Source organism: Cyrtonyx montezumae, unplaced genomic scaffold (assembly GCF_038088225.1).
Source record: "Cyrtonyx montezumae isolate F1298 unplaced genomic scaffold, pur_monq_1.0 scaffold_8, whole genome shotgun sequence".
In the NCBI taxonomy this organism is placed as follows: Eukaryota; Metazoa; Chordata; class Aves; order Galliformes; family Odontophoridae; genus Cyrtonyx; species Cyrtonyx montezumae.
In genome coordinates this window covers 44,702,922-44,718,060 of record NW_027072089.1, presented here as the reverse complement: position 1 = coordinate 44,718,060, position 15,139 = coordinate 44,702,922, and the positions used below count along the sequence as shown (strand labels likewise).

General features: G+C 37.7%; 1 protein-coding gene across 2 annotated transcripts in view; it reads right to left on the bottom strand.

Moving 5' to 3' along the window:
- The window catches only part of ROCK1 (Rho associated coiled-coil containing protein kinase 1), an 89,901-nt gene that overhangs the window by 43,952 nt on the left and 30,810 nt on the right, over window positions 1-15,139 (bottom strand). For both annotated transcript variants that reach the window (XM_065752242.1, XM_065752243.1), the window contains exons 2-9: window positions 13,675-13,756; window positions 9,430-9,530; window positions 8,433-8,570; window positions 6,991-7,166; window positions 3,249-3,333; window positions 1,888-2,032; window positions 1,467-1,605; window positions 177-268 (exon numbers count right to left, since the gene is read on the bottom strand). In XM_065752242.1, coding sequence (XP_065608314.1) covers window positions 177-268; window positions 1,467-1,605; window positions 1,888-2,032; window positions 3,249-3,333; window positions 6,991-7,166; window positions 8,433-8,570; window positions 9,430-9,530; window positions 13,675-13,756 — 958 coding nt within the window. The remainder of the gene's footprint in view (window positions 1-176; window positions 269-1,466; window positions 1,606-1,887; window positions 2,033-3,248; window positions 3,334-6,990; window positions 7,167-8,432; window positions 8,571-9,429; window positions 9,531-13,674; window positions 13,757-15,139) is intronic.

The window sequence follows — 15,139 nt, the reverse complement described above, 5'->3', positions numbered from 1 at the left end:
AAGAGTTTGGGGGAAGAGTTTGGGAAGAGTTTGTCTCTTTGGTGCCTAAGAAACTTCATTTCTTGCTAAAGAGTAAATAAGACTAAATTCCATTAAAAATAAATATGGCAGTTGTTTTGCTAACATGACACATTAGTAAGCCAGATTACTGTCTCTGAGAAAAGCATTATACTTACTATCTCTGAGAGTCTCCCAAGCCCACTGATCATCCTTGAAGAAAAGATGCCGTTTAATTTCTTCTACACCATTTCGTCCTAGTCTCACCTCCCTGTAAAGACATGCTTTTTTCAGCATAGCATGGGCAACGACATAAATCATTCAGAGAAAGAAAAGAAAGATTCACTCTACAGCATACCTAACAAAGTGAAAAATAATTATTCCTCAAATTAAGGCAAGAAACAGACACACCTCAAAGCTTTCAGATATGAAAATAACTACAGCAATACCACAGGTACATTTAAGAACAAAATCAGGTTTTAAATCCTGACAAGAACTCCTGCTGCTACTGCTTCCATCATCACAGACTGGCCAGACAGCTGTCAAGGAATTTGTGCTCTTACATGAATCCCAAGCAGCTTGGCAAACAAAACAGCCTCCATCCTTTGTAGCACCAGGTCTCAAGCAAAGGTTATGCTTACATCAGTAAGTAGTGTGAGTACAATTGGAGCGCACCCACAAAATTAAAAAACCTAACATCCACATTTCACCCAGGAGTCTACCTCTGAGTTGACTCTACCCTGATCCTATGGACTGAATGCCCACAAGCATTCAGCCGAGACTGCATTAGGAACACTCCCAAAATGCACCTTTTGCTTCAGCATTATCCTAAAGGACCTCTTATGACATTCTGCAACACAGCAGCTATTAGTAAGAAATAGCACTTCATATTCAAACCAAGTTTAGAATGTAGAATTATTCACAGCAGCAGCATTTCCCTTCCACCACTATACATGATAGCAACCACAGAGGACAGCAGCAAGCACTGGTGACTCTTCTCCCAGGCACTGGGACTGGACAAGATAAAACTGATGATACTTCCTGCCCAGTTTGCAGCAGCATCAGTTAGTAACTGCTACTTCAGGTTAAACAAACATTATTTCAGGGTAGACAAAGAGACTTAAAAGATTTAAGCAACTTAAATTCTAGAAGCTTCTTGACTAAAATTAAGATAGCATTCCTGTACTTAAAGCAACTTTATGTTGTTGAGGCACAAATAAAATCAAATTCATACAAAGGAGAACATTCAACTAAAAGGAGTGCATTGAGAGCGCATACACCTAACTATGGTAGCATCTAAATTGGAACAGTTATGCTGCATTCATACCAAGACAATGAAAATTCCACTTCGGCTGAGCAGTTTATGAACCCAAACCAACACATTATATAACACACACATACACTCCTCTAACATGAGAAGTTTTCTTAAGGAAAGCTTACTTTCATTTTGAATACAGTTTAAATCTCACCTATCAGTTAAAAAGGCACAAATAAGGTTTTTGGCCTCTTTAGAGATGTCACTGTCATCAGGGAAGGTGAGTGAGTTCTTGTGGTTCATAATCTTACTGTATGTCCCAACTAAAGAATCTGCATAAAAAGGTGTGTCACCTGAAAAAGCAACAACACAAAAAGTAGAACACAGAAAGATTGTGGATTTGATGCATAGCATCTGAATTAATTATATATGCAATAAATGCAAGCAACTAACTGAACAATAGGCAAATAAACATTTGAGAACTGTGCCAGAATATTTCCAAAATATATTTTATGAATTCCGCAATCAGTAAATCACAACTTATGGCAGGAAAGTAATAAATTAAATAGTTAAAGCAGTGTTATTTTAGCTTACCTAACAGTACTACAGCTGACTTTTATTATCCTGCTACTCACCTACAAGCATCTCATACAGAAAGACTCCAACTGACCACCAGTCACATTCTCGTCCATAGTAACCATCACCGCCCTGGGACTTCAATACTTCAGGAGAGATATAGTCTGGTGTTCCTACAGCTGTATCACATCGTACCATACCTTCCTATGAAGAGAAAGAAAATAGCCAGGCCCAAATGTAAGAGCTGAAATTGCAAACCATCTTCAAGAGCTTATGCAGCCTAAACAACACTGACAAACCGTCAACTTTCATTAACAAATGTTTAAATGCCCATTCAGAGAACATTTTTAATCACTAAACTACTAAATCCAGAGCAAAGCACTGGATTACTTGCTCATACAAGTATGAATGTCTTACATACTGACAGGATTTAGTTAGGGTAAACAAGGAAAGATCCTCTGCTAGTGCAAAAGAGTCAAACATTCGGGATTTTGCTTTTGAGACCAGATAAATTAACTTCTTCACTTCCAAGCCAATATCCTTAATGCCAGGAAGACTGCAACAGAGATAAGATCCTGAAACTTGAAGCAGAGGCTTCAAATTGAGTAACAGATGAGAAAAATGTTTTACATTCCTCACGCTCCTGAGAAAGGACTGGCAGAAGAACAAAGCAATCACGCCGGAGATGTCAACTAGAACGCTGAAGCAGAAATCACAAGACTCTTTCCAGAGTTCAGACACTTCCAGAAAAATTCTATGCTACTGCTAGAAATGGATCCGCAGAAAAACTTGTATAAAAAAATATAACTAAAATGTAACAAAGCAAGTGTTGCATGCACTGTAAATCCAGAATGCACCTGTATCAAGCTCCTGTCTATATGGAGCAGTTTATTTTTCACAGAGCTAACTCACTCTTGCTCCTGAACACAACAGCTAGCCTCGTTTAGTACAGCACAGAATGTAAAGCATGACTGACACAAGTTTACTTCTGTGACACTAATAAAAGGTTTTACATTTTTACTTCTTCTTGGCACTTAAACCTTAAGCACTAGGTCATTTTTCTACATCTCAGAAGTTCCCATTGTTGAGAGCAAAACCAGCCCCAAAAAACTGGTATTAACTCACATTATGTGCCTGCTATTCCACTGAAGTGAACTGATTTCACACTAACTTTGATAACAAAAACTAAGAAATAGTCCAGAAGAATCTGGAGACAATTAATGGTCCAACACGGTACAGAAGTTGATGCAATCCCTATTTCCAGAATCGTTTTCACATTCTATACAGTAGTTTAGTAGGATGCATAAAGAATAGTAATAGGAATAGAGCAGAATCCTTGGACATCTCTCATCCAAAGTTTTCAGTCTATTTTATTTTCACTTTCACAAACAGAAAAGCAAAGTTAAAAACTTACACCTACCTTATTCATCTTCATACAAGTACCAAAATCTGCTAGTTTTAAATGACCAGCTTTATCTAGCAGCATATTATCAGGCTTCACATCTCTGAAAAGAGAAAAATTTTTGTGTAAGTTGGTCAGTTTAACTGATGAAAACAGCAGAAGTTATCCACTTTTTGATGTAACATGGCAAAGAAAAACAAGACGAAAGCACAACCATTTCCTCCATTTTTTCCTTCTTAAAGTAGTTCCACAGCCTGTGTGTAGGGTGTGATAAGACATTTTCAAAACTGAGAATGAATGTAGGAACAGTCTCAAGTCACTAAATTTAGCAAATCTAGAAGTTACTCTTGTTTCAAAATAAAACAAAAAACACTCCGTGGTTTAAGGTCATCTCTATTAAGGTCCAGTTCAGCTACATATATAAAAAAAAAAATCTATTTTGATTCCCAGCTAATCATCTCAACTCATTTTACACAGCAATTCTTTTAAAGAAAGAAAATTTCCATAAGCTAACTTGGTGAAGTTCAAAGCTAACAGTATTAAATGTACTAGCAGAATATTAGCAAGAAGCAGCAATCAATAAATAAGCTTCAGAAGAAAGTATATTTCTGGAACTTCAAAACTAGAACTGAGGCCACTACTGTGAAGTCAAGCTCTAGCAATACCTCAGCTCAGGGCATGAAGTGGAAATGTATCAGTATACACAGAATAATTTTAGTTGGGAGGAGTTTTTGTAAGATGCTTAGGCCAAGTGGCTGATTAAAGCACAACTCAGGAAATCAGATTAAGCTTCAAAGTCACATTCAGGTTTCTCAGGGTTGAATCCACTTGAGTTTTGAATTTTTTCAAGGATGGGCATTTCACTAATTCTTAAGAACTCTCTTCCATTGTTTAGCCATACTCAAATTTATTTCCTAGTGAGTAACTGGATATTCACAGAATGGCTGAGGTTGGCAGGGCACTTTGGCACCACCCTGGATGCAGCAGGGACACACACAGCAGGTGCCAAGGAGGCTTCTGAAGATCTTCAAGGAGGAGACTCCACAGCCTCTGGACAACCTACACCAGCACTCCATTACCCTTGCTGCAACTTGTGTCATTGCTGCCTCTAATCCTTTCACTGTGCAACTTCAAGTCTGGCTTTATCTTCTATATGAAGTCCCATTGGGCAGCCAAAGTCTGGTGCATTCTGTCTCATCAGAACATTATTCATGTTGTGAACAGAAACTGTGCTGACCTCATAAACTTTGTGAGGACTCTCTAACAAATGGTTGGGCCTCATTCTACTGAGCATAACCCTTTGAGGACAGTGTTCCACATTCCTATTCCAGCTATCTCTCCATTCCAGCTATATCAAAAGCCTTCAGGTTAGATAGGCATGCTTTACCCTTGGTAAATTCACGCAGGCTGTTCCCAGTCACCTTGTCCCTTATTCCCCTGATAATATACTCCACTCCCAGAGACTGTCACGGGGCTGATCAGTCTGCAGACCCTTGGTACTATCCTTCTCTCCTCTCCTGGAGTGAGAGACTCCGGACAGCAGTATCATGACACTGACCACCTCCTTCATAATCTTTGGTGCATCCAACTCTGGACTTGTATATGTCCAATTTGGCTAAGTGGAACCCAGCTTGATCCCTCTCTGTCACAGAAATGCCTCAGTCCTTCACACTATGCCACAAAGCACAGGGACCTAGAAGGCATAAGAGCAGACCTTACAAATGAAGGTTGAGGTAAAGGTAGCAGCCTCAGCCCTTCCCACATCCTTTGTTGCTATATCCTTAATCCACGAAGCAATCACATTTTCATCAGTTTCCATTCACTCTTCAAATTTCAAATCTGCCAGCCTCAAAATACTCAAGATTTCAGGAAAAGATCTGCAGTGCTGCTGGCAACTTCAACTGTCTGCTCTCTGAAGGCTGCAATACACATGCACAAATGGTTCTGCCAGACAATTCATTCATTAAATGTAGTGTAGTAACATCATTAATGATGTATCATCTAGATCCTGTTCAAGCACGGTTCAACACGGTCTCCCACAGTATTCTCCTGAGGAAACTGGCAGCCCGTGGTGTGGACAGGTTCACTCTTCTCTGGGTGGAGAACTGGCTGGAGGGCTGTGCCCAGAGGGTAGTGGTTAATGGAGTTAAGTCCAGCTGGCGTCCTGTTACGAGTGGTGTCCCCCAAGGGTCAGTTTTGGGGCCCATCTTGTTTAATATCTTTATTAAGACCTAGATGAGGAAATTGAGTGTACCCTCAGTAAGTTTGCAGATGACACCAAGTTGGGAGGATGTGTCAAACTGCCTGAGGGTAGGGACGCCCTTCAGAGGGATTTGGATAGGCTGAACAGCTGGGCAAGCTCAATGGGATGAGGTTCAATAAGACCAAGTGCCGGGTCCTGCACTTTGGCCACAATAACCCCATGCAATGCTATAGGCTTGGGGCAGAATGGCTTGAAGAATGTAGAGAGGAAAAGGACCTGGGGGTGTTGGTTGATGCTCGGCTCAACATGAGCCGGCAGTGTGCCCAGGTGGCTAAGAGGGCCAACAGCATCCTGGCCTGTATTAGAAATAGTGTAGCCAGCAGGAGCAGGGAGGTGATCATCCCCCTGTACTCAGCTCTGGTGCGGCCGCACCTCGAGTACTGTGTTCAGTTTTGGGCCCCTCACTACAAGAAGGACATTGAGGCCCTGGAGCGTGTTCAGAGAAGGGCAACAAAACTGGTGAGGGGTCTGGAGCACAAGTCTTATGAGGAGCGGCTGAGGGAGCTGGGATTGTTTAGTCTGGAGAAGAGGAGGCTCAGAGGAGACCTTATTGCACTCTACAGCTTCCTGAAGGGGGGTTGTGGTGAGGAGGGGGTGGGCCTCTTCTCCCTGATAACTAATGACAGGACGAGAGGGAATGGCCAGAAGTTGCGCCAGGGAAGATTTAGATTAGACCTGAGGAAACATTTGTTCTCTGAAAGAGTGGTCAGGCACTGGAATGGCCTGCCTAGGGAGGTGGTTGAGGCACCATCCCTAGCGCTGTTCAAGAAGCGTTTAGATGAGGTGCTAAGGGATTTGATTTAGTAGTTGGGTAGGGATAGTGATAGGAGGATGGTTGGACTAGATGATCTTGTAGGTCCTTTCCAACCTTATGAACCTATAAGCAATATATTAATATTTTTTGCTCTGCTTTTCTGGAAAAATGTGTTAACACATCTGACCAAATTACAAACTTAGAATATACAGCATGTCTTTCTCAAATTGTTTCCGTATTTTCAGTTGATAAAGATATCCTTCTGCTTCTAGTTAATACAGTTAAAACATAGACAGAAGTTCAAATATCAACAGAGAACATCTCAACCTATCCTTGTTTAGATTCCTGTTTAAGGTGTCTCTGAAGCCAGGTGAGGTTCTAAATGCAGAGCTGAGAGTTAATAATTACTAACAGTGTATACTATCACTAACAAATTCTCAAAACAGCTTTTTCTAGTCAAGTTAAATTAATTAATCTGAGGTCACCTTATTCATGTTACTCTAGGTCTGCATCTCTTGGTAAAGTGGGACAATTTTATTATTCTCTGAACTGAGGAACTGAAAAACTTTACAGATCTGAGGTGACAGAGTCAAAATAATTTCTGTTGGCAAGTATTTCTGAAGTTGTAACATTGAAACAATAGTAAAAAAAATGATCATTAGCAATTTTAAGACTATCTCAACTAAATTCCGACAGAATTAAAACACTATGTAACAATATTTTTTTTTATTTTTATTTCTCACCTGTGTATGAAGCCCATTGAATGAATTGCATCTAATGCAAGAACAACTTCAGCAGTATAAAATCTTGCCCATTTCTCAGGAACATCGTAGTTACTCATTAAATTCACAAGGTCTCCACCAGGCATGTATTCCATGACCATGTAAAGGTAACGATCATCTTGGAATGCATAAAATAACTGTAAAAAGAAAATAAAAAACAAGTCACTGAATGTTCCAACTATCTTTAATCTTCTGCTTGTTGGAAAACCATGAAATTTCTGTGCCACTTGACTTACAGAATAATAGAACTGCTACAACTACTGCAGTAACTTCATATCATCCAGTAGACCTTCTAAAAAGGTCTTTAACTCTAGACAGTTTTTGTCAGACTTTCCTTTCTTTTATATTACTACATAAACAGTGGAGTTCTGCTTCCAGATTACAATTTGGTGCAATAAATATTGACAATTTCAAAGAGAATTCATTGCATAATAAGACTTAATGCTTCCTTACTCCCTGGAATGACAACTGACAAATATGTAAACATAAAACTACTGTAGTGCAAGTATCTGCCTGATTCTATTTGTGTTATCACTGAATATTTATTATTCTATTGTCAGTGTATCCATTGTTTAGAAAGTGAACCTAAGCTTAAAACTAAAAAAAGTAGTACTTCCCATACAGTAGTCATTGCTCTGTTCAACAGTTAAGAGTAAGTAGATTGAAGTATTTAAGCCTTTTAGAAAACCATAAAACAGTGTTGTACAATCACTCCCAGGCAGACAGTGATGTAGTTACCTGTCTGACTGCGGTAAAACTTGAATGATTTTTAGGTCACTCTTGAATGATTTTGTTTAATTCTAACTTAACAAAAGAATTTACATGCTTAAGGGTAGGAACAGTTTAAATGTGTTAACATGCTCACAAACGTATGATGATTGCTTCAGGCATCCTCTGCGTAAACTTCAAATGCAGCAATGCCTCTCCAAAAATTGTAATAATGCTGGTTATGTTCTTGTTTCAGTGCAGGCATAATTTGTAGTCAAATATATACAATTGGAATATGCAGAAGCAGCATCTTAACATATTTCTCTTACATAAGTTGCTTCAAAGAATTACTATAGAGCAGGCTCACCAGCTTTAACTTCTATTTCTCTTACATAAGTTGCTTCAAAGAATTACTATAGAGCAGGCTCACCAGCTTTAACTTCTATCTAGCAAAGAGTTCTAATAATAAACAGAATGGTTTATCTTGCAATTGTTAAGGCAAAACAGTCCTGAAGGAAGTACAGAACATGCTATTTGCTGTCAATAGCACTCCAGTTGTAAGCCATGCATTTCTCCAAGAGATCAATGTGAAGAAAAAGGGAAATTAGAAAGTTAAACCATGAAAATAGAACTCATGCAGCATTATAATGGAACTGCTCTACACCAACAGTATTTTTAAAGGAATCTCACTATACCTGAACAACCCAGGGACTATTAGCAAAAGCCATAATATCCCTTTCTTCCCAGAAGAACGCAGAATCGGATCTTTTTATCATCTCAAATTTGCTCAGAAGTTTCATAGCATACACTTTTCTTGACGATTTATGCCTTACCTATGACAAGAGTTATGTACAAAATACATTAAAATACATTAGTTTTCCACAGTAATATGGGAAGAATATAACAATGTATTATTTTTCCTGCTTCACTCGATTTAATAGGTATCGTAAGACTCTTCACGCTTTTATGGAGAATGATATATTGCACACCCACAAAATAATTAAATAGCATTTTCTGATATTGTGCTTAAAATTCTTCCTAGAAGTATCCAACAGCCTCCAAAGGTGTAACAGTGATTTTATAACTTGCAGGTGAATATCTCTAAAAGGACAGATGGAGGCTCCTCTTAAATACCATTAAGATCATAGGCCTTTCCTAGAGATCAATAGCAAACATATAAAATTGCTGCTTATGCCTAGTTTATCCCACTAATTCTCAGTTTTATAAAGCAGCATGAACAAGTCCAGTTGCTGATTCACCAACAGCGCACATCTCCTCTCATCTGTAAGAAACTTCCATAAAACTCCAGTGTGGGCCCTGAAGTGGCAGAAACTCTCTGAGTCCTGAAGAACCGTTTGAGAGTCCATAAATACAGCAGCAAAGGCTGATTTGCAGATTACAAGTAATATACATTTCACTTCTTTTCAACAGAAGTATGACTTACAGTGCAAAAACGAGTGCAGATTGAGAGTACAGATATTCTCAAAAGCATTGCCATGGGATAAAAAGAAATAGATTTCCACATATAATATAGTGTATATTACATAATGTAAATATAATACATATGTACATATATATATAACATGATATATAAGTAATACAAAAGACTTCATCTTCTGAACACTGTATTCAGAAAGAGACATACCAGGAATTGTTACAGAAAACATTTAAACATACAGAGAAAGAGCTTACCAACTGAACCTCCCCGAATGCCCCTCTGCCAATCACCTTCACCACTTCATAATCTTCAGCTTTCATGCGCAGATCTCTCATTTTATTTACTGTGTCTTTATCTATGTGAAAGATAATTCACATTCCAAAAATATCAAATTGATATAACTCGTTCACCTCTTATTTTAATTTTTCAACATTACTGAAAGATAAACTCCTTACACAGGGGACCCGGTTTTTAACCTACTTCCCTATTGGAAACTTCCCTGCAGAATGCATGACCTCACTCTCATTACTGTAGTAACAAAACCCAACACAAACATAACACAAGAACAACTGTTCAATCAAATTACTGAACATCTTCACTTGGCAACTTTTTTCTGAATATTTTTTCTAAATAATTATCTTAAAAACAAAAAAAAGCTATGCAAAAATCACATATCCAGTATGACCTCGCTTGCAAGCAGATCTGTTTTAAAAAGACTATTTCTGGATAACTATGCAATACATCTGAGAAAATGTTATTAAGTATACATAAGAGACACTTAAAGAAACTATTTTTTAAAAAAAAGCTCTCAGTATTCTGCACTTTCATTATTCCTTTTACTGTAAGAAGTAGATTTTAATTTAAAACACACAGTGGGAATCATGGTAATTATTTATATAAACCTGTCATTCTATAAACTATGATAATTTACCAACTCCCAGCAGGCAGATATTCTAATTCCAAATTTGGTCAAAGATTAAAACCGTCTATTTTAATCCATATGGGTCAACACTGGCATGAGATTACATGGAAAAGCTTCAAGTTTCAGTATTTCTAAAGAGAAGGAACAGCTACTAAAATACTGCTGATAAAACAAGTTATACAACAGTATTTTATTTTCAAAACTAATACTCTAGGCCTAATGGTAAACTTTAAAAGAAGTACAAGGGAAGAGAAAGGAGAAATATCAATTCTATAGTTTATGTTAAAAAAAAAGATGTGGCAGACAAAAGGAAAATACCATTTGGATGCAGCCTACACTAGCCATTATCTCAAACAAAAGTGGCATATGGGCAATTAAAATTCATTAAGATTTTATTTTCTACAGGAACAAAACCAGTTTTGTTTGAATAAACACTGTCAAACCACTAATGTGGAGCCATCCCTTTACAATGCAACATGCCATCAGCTGATTTCAACAATCTATGTTCCAACTCTAATTTCTGACAAAGTCTTGTCACACAAGGATCAAAAAAATCAGCAAGTCAGAATAAAATGCATTGCCTTATTTGCCCACTGCAAAAACTGACCAATAGCAGCAGATGGATAGGACTGCAGAGAACCAAAATGCAGCAATTCTTATATAATCACTGAATCACCAAGGCTGGAAAAAACCTCCAAGATCATCCAGTCCATGACAAGGATCTTCTAATTACCATTAACTAACTTACTGTCTACTCATCTGCTAACAGTAAGTTCTCCATAAAATAAAGCAAGCTCTGATTTTATTTGTATTGTAAAACATTATTCTGAATTTGTAGAATAACAATGTAAACTGTTTGGACAAAAGATATTTTTAATGGTTTTCTATTAATCAATAAAATGTTCCTGTATGTTTTAGGTTATATTGAGGAATTTGTTTATTTATTGAACTCAGAATTTTGAGACAAACCAGATTTCACCATTTCCTCACAAGTCCACAGCCTGTTTCTGTATTCCAGCAAAGACAGCAAAATTACATTTCTAAAAGCAGTCTGAAGCTGAAATAATTTGGTCTGTTCTCTACCTTTAGATTCCTTTAGGTTACATTTCACTCACAGTAATTTACACATATAAAATACTCAAGACAGTGAGAAAACATTTTCCTTTCTTTCGCTCATCCCCACATGCAAAAGTGAAGATCTTCTGAAACTTACTGACGACTTCACTATTCTTAAAAACTACATTCAAATTATGTTTTGAAATAAGCATTTCCTTTGCCTAATCCAACTTCTCCTTTCTCCAGCAGTTTCACCACAGCTTCTCTGCAAATAACTGAGTACACAAAATGTTTGTATAACAATGCATACCAACTCAAACATAGCTTCATCTGTGAGAAGTTTAACATTAGACCTCAGGCACTGCAGCAACCAGCTTACATGCATGCTGAGCCAACAACCACATCTAATGGGCTTAACATTGGCACAGACAGGGAATAAACTGAAAACCACCGATTTGTTATTGTCACTTAAATCAATGTCAATGATGCAAAGACAAAAATTAGGTTATTTTACTGAAATTACTTTGTATTTGCCACAAAAGCAGTTTATTACAACATTTAGTTACAATGTTTAAGCCTGTAAAAAACTAATAGAAGTTCATTTAATTCTAAGGTTTGCCCATTCTACGCACAGGCAGGGGCAAGACTAGAATCAGCAAACAACTCTGCCACATCATCTCCAGAATTTGTCCATTTGGTACACCATAAAAGACTTTGCTCTAAAATGATGCTTTGTTTTGATTATGTTTATTTTGCTTTTAAGTACAAAAAGCAGGCAACTTACTTCTATCAGTAGAATCAATATCATCAAGAATATTGTTACTGAAAAGGATATCTTGTTGTAGAATAGAGCATCATATGAAAAAAATAAAGTGACTTCCTAAATTTGAAATGAGTTGTACCTGAAGACTAACATTAACATGAAGGTACATGAATTCTGAAATTCATTTCAAAAAACAACAAGGAACAGAATTAACAAGAAAGTTAAGTAGGGTAGTGATATCTTATGGTTGCAAAATAAGAAAAACAAACAAATGATCACTTTCTTCGCATATTCTTTTTTCTGTCTAGATAATAAAACATTATCTCATGCCTGCTGATTTCTTTAAAAATCAAGGAAGCTACCACGGCAGCCTAATTGTGTATATATTAAAAAAAAAATCACAAAATCATAGAATTGCTCAGGTTGCAAAAGACCTTAAGGATCATCAGGTCCAACTGCAAACAAACAATCCACCACTAAATCACATCCCTGAGCACCACATCCAGATGGATTTTAAACACGTTCAAGGATGGTACCTCAACCACCTCCCTGGGAAGCCTATTTCAGTGCTTAACAACCCTTTCTGTAAAGAAGTTTTTCCTTACATCCAACCTAAACCTCCCCTGATGCAACTTGAAGACATTTCCCCTTGTTCTGTCAACTTGTCACCAGTGAGAAGAGACCAACCCTGCTCTCACTGCAATCACCTTTCAGGTATTGGAAGAGAGCAGTAATGTCTCTCTTCAGCCTCCTCTTCTCCACACTAAGCAGCCCCAGCTCCTTCAGTCACTCCTCATAGGGCATATTCTCCAAGCCTTTCACAAGCCTTGCTGCCCTTCTTTGGACCTGCTCCAGCACCTCATGTCCTTTTTGTATTGAGGTGCCCAAAACTGAACACAGTTCTTGAGGTGGGGCCTCACCAGCACTGAGTACAGGGGTAGGATTACTTCCCTAATCCTGCTCACCATACCATCCCTGATACAAACCAGGATGCCATTGGCCTTCTTGGTCACCTGGGCACACTGCTGGCTCATATTCAGCTGACTGTCCATCAGAACACCTATATCCTCTTCCATCAGGCAGCTTTCCAGCTGCTCCTCCCCAAGCCTGTAAAGTTGCCTGGGATTCTAGTGACCAAAATGCCAGACTCACATCTTACAGCTTACCTTGGCCCATCAATCCAGTCTTTCCAGGTCTTTCTGTAGTGCTTTTCTACCCTCCAGCAGATCAACACCCAATTAATTCTAATTAACTAATAATCCTAAGCTGCATGAATATGTAAATACAGCAGCTATACAGCAGTATAGGATTCTCACTGGATAAAGAAAAGAGACTTTTTATGATATAAAACACATGCTCCAGTCTAACAGTGAACACTTTAGTATGATTTCTTGACACTGCACATGTTATGTCATTTTACTGTTAACTGCTTTAAATACATTAGTACATGACATTACAAAGCAAGCTACAGGAGTCCAAAAGGTTGCCAAGAACAAAGAGACAGGCTTTTCTCTTTACAGGTTCTGTGATGTTGAAAACAACATCATTTACATTAGCAAACCTGAACATTCGTTAGCTGGGGATTAGATTTCTACTGGTAACTGTGTCAGTACTGACTGGTAAATAAACAAATATGACTTCTAAAACAGCTTGCACCCAAAATCCCTAATGACATCTCAAAATGCAAGAACAAATTATTTTATTTCAGTTGGTATCTCTAGTCCCAGTTAGTCAGTAACCAAAGCATTAAATACTTACACCTGTTCAAGAAGTTATCAATGTTTTTGTTTTTTCGTAAGGCAGGAAAATCCAAGTCATATACCAAAGCATCTAATCCATCCTGCAGAAAAACAATAAAAGCAGAATTAAATGTTTGGGAAAATACAAATTCTGCTAGAGATAAAAATGGTTGTCTATCAATTTTCCATACAAACAGAACTATTGACATTTACTTGATTCACAATCAGCAACTGCATATCTCTCACAGACAGGTGAAACAGCTGTCACTCATCTTCCATTGGATATTTTGACACTTAATCTTTGCCCACATCTAAACAAATACACTTCTATGAACTAGTTACCTTCATTAGCTCCACATTTACAATATTTTTTTTCCAAAACATGAAAATCTTAAATAATAGCTCTAATGAACTTCATCAATGTTAAGAAGTCACAACATGCCACTCAGCAGGCACATAACCACTGAATGGCAAAGGGCAAAAAGATTAATCCCACGAGTCAAGCCCCCCACCACATCCCCTCCCTTATTATTTCTTTTTTAATCATGGCAATGAATAGATATACAAGGTGCAAACTTAATTATATGAACAAATGTAATTTCACCGATTTTTCACCAAAATACATTCCTAAAACAAATTTAACAAACCCACATCTTTAAGGTCCTGTTAATAAACTTGTCATAAACTTTGCCTTAAAGTTTACAGCCTCCATTTTACAACAGGCATGTATTACGCACTTGTGGTTTACATCTCCTCAGAGAAAAACTAAACAAAGTGTATTGGTTGAAAATCACAGATACAGTGTCCAATGAAAAACCATCAAGTATTCTAGGGGGACCTTATGAACTACATAAATAGCACTTATCAGCTAGGTAATGTTCCAGTGACAAGGCGGATGATAGGAAAGCCGGGGAATACGAACTGCTGGGTACCAGCAAATCACATCAAGAATGTACCACTATTTACTCGTCCTACTCCCACCTACGTGCCCAGACCACCCACTACTGGCCTGCTGAAGTGAGGTAGCGCATCAGACATCATTGAACTGATCAGTTCGGATCTGACCAGACCTGAGCTTGACTGTTATTTACTTTTATGAAATTATGCAATGATCCATCAGTCCAACCTGCTACATCCCTTAGGTAACGCTGCTTCAAGAAACGTTAAAGTACAAGCTTTCTGAAAGCTTACTTCACAGAAATACATATAAGAGGAACATATCTGACCTACATTAAAAAATTGTCTTTGGTCCCTCACATCAAATTCCAACCTGTTTTCCCCCTCAGTCAACAAGAGTTTCTAAGCTATGCAAACCAAATACTATCAATATCTAAGCTATTTATAGGCATGTAGTCCTCACTTTTAATTTTGCAAGATAGTAATAACTCAGATATAATGAGAACAAACAGTAAAATCATGATAGATTCAAAAACACATGTAAGGAAGTAAAAATACAGGGCTAATCAGAACTACTTTTGAAGGCT